Consider the following 4,591-nt stretch of genomic DNA (forward strand, 5'->3'; position numbering starts at 1 on the left):
GAGCAAGAGCAGGGGCGGCCCTGGGGACCCTCTGACCCTGAAGGGATGGAGACCCCCGACCTCAGCCCCGCCTCTGCTTCCGTGTCACTGTTGGGGATAGAGCTCTTGTGAGCTTAGAGTCTGTCCCTGGTTCTCCATCCTTTCTGGAAGGAGTCTGTCCATTCCCAGAGAGAGGCGTGTCTCCAGAATCTGTGCGGCCGCGGATCTGAGCTCTGAGCCATCACGAGGCCGCCGCCGGGAGAGCGCCGAGGCGGAGAGCGGGGTGCGCGGCGCCGGAGCCCTGGAGGACACGTGAAGGCGCGCGGGGAGCCGGACCCCGGCCGGTCTGCGGGAGGTGTCCGGCTCCTTGCCGCGGAAGCCGTGCAGGGAGTGAGGAGGCCGCGGAGGGCGACGGAGAGCTGACCGAGCCCTGGGTGGGAGACGGCGGCTTCCTCACAGGACCCGGGCTCCTTCTGTCCACTAGTACCTGGTGGCGCCGAGGAGGCCTGCGGCCCCGGGGATGCTGTCGCGGGAGGGAGGCGGTCAGAAAACCGGGATCTGCGGGCCCTGTGCTGGAAACGGGGCGCGCCGGGCCACGAAGCCCCAGAGGAGATTCGCGGACTTTTGTGGCCGCGACCTCACCTCCGGCTCCGCGGGCAAGGACGCCGAGGGCCCCGTGCGCGGAGCGAGGCCGCGGGGGACTTCTGTGTCCAGGGCGACCTGAGAGGAGGATCCCCGGGGCTACAGGACCTCCCAGGCCAGGCGCAGCCGGCCGTGGACAGGGAAGCTCCGGAGCTCCTGTGTGTGCTCAGTTTCTCCTCCTCCTGGGGACCCCGAGGACGACTGCAACCCGCCAGGCTCCTCTGTCCATGGAATCTTCCACGCAAGAATTCCGGAGGGGACTGCCGTCTCCTCCTCCAGTGGATTGTCCCTGGTCAAGCATCTACCCCGCGTCCTACCGGCGTGTCTTCTGTGTCTCGCGTTGGCAGGCAGAGTCTTTAACTCTTGAGCCTCCTGAGAAGCCCTAGTGTGCTCCTAGCACTGGCCCTTTTCCTCTGAGATAAATACAGCTGGGGTTTCCTGTTTATTTGTTTGCTTTCAACTCTGAATATCATGCTGTTTGTTTAAATTTATTTCTTCAAATAAACATGTACCAACAACTGCTGACTGCCATGCAAAATATAAAGGAGTAGAAAACATGCCAACAAGGATGTGGAGTAACAGAAACTCATTTATTGCTGTTGGCTATGCACAATGGCACAGACACTTAGGAATAAACTTTGGCAGTTCTGCCAAATCTAAACATGTGTTTGTCCAGCAGTCTCACTCTTTGTTATTTGCACAAGGATGTAGAAAATGTCTGCTTACCCAAAACATGTACACAGACGTCTGTAGCAACTTTGTTCATAATTGTGAAAACATAGGAGCAACCAAGACGTCCCTCACTAGGTGAAGGGATGAGTAAACCATGGCACATCCAGACCCCGAAATGTTACTCAGTGCTCAAAAGAAAGGAGCTATCAAACCACAGGGAGACAGAAAGGAAGCCTGATTGTATATGAATAAGCGAGGGAAGGCAGTCTGCAAAGGCCACAAAGGTTCTGCTTTGCTGCAGGATTTTGCTTGTGGGGGAGGCTATGCATGTGTGAGGGAGGGGGTATATCAGAATCCCCTTACTTCGCTCAGTTTTGCTGTAAACTTAAACTGTTTGGGAAAATTAGCTTTATTTAAAACATGAAAAAGAAGTAAGAAGTGTTTCAGTGACCTCAAAACTCTGGCGCATTTACAGTTAAATGTTCAATATTAATTTTTTTCAGAGACAATGGGATTATATAAAACAATAAAGTAAAATAAACGCATTTTTCCATATGTTTTTCAAAATACATAGCTGCACATTTGTTTGTAATAATATCACCTAGATAGAAGTCATTGTTAACAATCACAATGTTTTCCAGTCTCCCACTGGTGCATCTTAATTTAATATGTTCTCAAGTGTTCATGTCCCAAATAAGCAAGGTAAGATATTTTCACTAGCAATCCAGAAGCAGTTAACTTTTAAAACACTAAAACTGTAGTAAAAGAAAATTAATAGAGAATCCATTTTCTTTTCATTATAAAGTTTTTACTACTGCTCACAAAAGTTACACAAAGGGAGACTTCTACCTCTTAAAATGGAGAAATAGAGACTAGGTTTTTCTTCTTGCATGATACCAAAACTGCAAGAAATCATGGTTTTTAGATGTATAAGCACATAACAAAGAAAATAAACACAAAAATGGAGAGCACCAGAAATTATAATTATGTGGGTAAATACATAAGGCTTTATTTTGCTATTTGAAACTCTTGAAGATAATGGATTATATGTTGAAAATAAAAACATGATAATAAAATAGCAATATGACAATTATTAAAAACGTCACAATATTATGAACCTTTTACTATCTATATAAATGTAAAATATATGACAAACATATTACAGAGTTTAGAAGGAGACATACATATATGTATATTTATTTAAACATAAAATATGGTTATTTTAGTATTTGTGAAGTGAGATATCACATATATATAGATTATGATTAATTAAAGATATATATTATAAACTTTTTACAAACAACTAAAATAAGTTTAAATTGTGGGTTACAACTAATGAGCCAACAAAGCTGACGAAACGGAATCATAAACAATATGTTATAAAGACAAGAAGAGAGAAGAAAGGGGGACAACATGTGGGAAAACAGTAAAAAATAGCAGCAATGATAGACTAACTGATAGTTGTGAAGTCATGAAGTCGCTCAGTCCTGTCCGACTCTTCATGACCCCATGGACTGTAGCCCACCAGGCTCCTCCATCCATGGAATTTTCTAGGCAAGAGTACTGGAGTGGGTTGCCATTTCCTTCTCTGACCATATCAATAATCATATTTAATATAAGTGGTGGGACCATTCCAGTTAAAGGCAAATGTCTTCTGATAGATAAAAAACAAGGTACAACTATATGTTGTCTAAAAACTCAAAATATAGATACACAAATTGGCTAAATTAAAACAACTAAATAGTCATACATGTTAACACTATTTTAAGAAGAACAGGAATGCCTATATTAATATTAGAAACAATAAATTTCAGAATAAAAACATTATTACCAGGTCATCTCAAAGTGATAAAGGGATTAAATAATCAAGAGGACTTAAGAAACCTAAGTGTTCATGCACCTAATAAGAGAGATTCACATTACATAGGGCTAAAATCGATAGAACTGCCAAGAGAAACGAAAATTGTAACCTGAGATTTCAATAGATATTTTAACATCTCTTTGAACACTGAAATCCATAGATTGATAGACCAATAGATCAAATTGATCCATAGATTAAATAGAAGATCATGAAGGACAAGACAACACTATAAACCAACTTGCCCTAATGGACATTTATAGAACGTGACTCCCAATGACAATATATTATTGTGTTACTGCAAAGAACATAATTGGAGGAGTAACACTACCTAATGTCAAAACTTACTTAAAGCCACAGTAATCACAACTCAGTGGTGTTGATGTGCAAAGAAATAGCTAAATCGATGGCACAAAAACAAAGAGCTCAGAAATACACCTCTGTGTATGTGAAAATGGATTTTTTAAAATAAAGGTGAAACAGACTGTCCTAACTATATGCTGGAGATCTAATCCACAGCATGGTGATTACAGTTAATAATGCATTTTATACTTGCAATTTGCTAAATCTTAAGTGTTCTCACCATACACATAAAGGTAAAGACAGGGGATTATGGATGAACATGGGCATCATTTCACAATGTATAGGTATATCAAAATATCATGCTTTTATGTCTTAAATACACACAATGATTATTTGTCAATCCTAACCCAATAAAGTTTAAAAAATAAAAATAAAATAAAATAAAGGTAAAAGGAATCTAGTGAAGAAAGCATAATCTTTTCAAAAAATTATACTAACACTAACTGCAAAAAAACCCAGAAAGTTCTAATAAATAGCACAAATCATCCACAAAAAAAATCAAATCAAATGGTTTATAAGCATAACGATAAAACCTAGCCATTTCTGTCCTTTATTGGGTCCATCTTTGCATGAAATGGTCCCTTGGTATCCTTAATTTTCTTGAAGAGATCTCTAGTTTTTCCCATTCTATTGTTTTCCTCTGTCTCTTTGCATTGTTCACTTAAGAAGGCTTTCTTATCTCTCCTTGCCATTCTCTGGAACTCTGCATTCAGTTGGGAATATCTTTCCCTTTCTCCATTGCCTTTCCCTTCTCTGCTTTTCTTAGCTATTTGCAAAACCTCCTCAGAAACACTTTACCTTCTTGCATTGATTACATGGATGGATCACAGCTTTGTGTAACTCAAGGAAGCTATGAGTAATACCTTGCAGGGCCACCACGAGTCATGGTGGAGAATTCTGAAAAAACGTGATCCACTGGAGAAGGGAATGGCAAAGCACTTTAGTATTCTTGCCTCAAGTACCCCATAAACAGTGGGAGAGGGAGAGGGTGGGAAGATTTGGGAGAATGGCATTGAAACATGTAAAATATCATGTATGAAACGAGATGCCAGTCCAGGTTCGATGCACGATACTGGA

The 4,591-nt window shown here is 41.6% G+C and overlaps 1 protein-coding gene across 1 annotated transcript in view; it reads right to left on the bottom strand.

Moving 5' to 3' along the window:
* Positions 1 to 220: 220 nt before the first annotated feature.
* Positions 221 to 4,591, bottom strand: part of LOC104987503 (tripartite motif-containing protein 43B-like) — a 35,051-nt gene continuing 30,680 nt past the window's right edge. Inside the window, 1 exon segment of the mRNA XM_010838475.1 lies at positions 221 to 699. Coding sequence (XP_010836777.1) covers positions 221 to 699 — 479 coding nt within the window.

The sequence above is a fragment of the Bison bison genome, unplaced genomic scaffold, assembly GCF_000754665.1.
Source record: "Bison bison bison isolate TAMUID 2011002044 unplaced genomic scaffold, Bison_UMD1.0 scf7180017864096, whole genome shotgun sequence".
NCBI classification, from domain to species: Eukaryota; Metazoa; Chordata; class Mammalia; order Artiodactyla; family Bovidae; genus Bison; species Bison bison.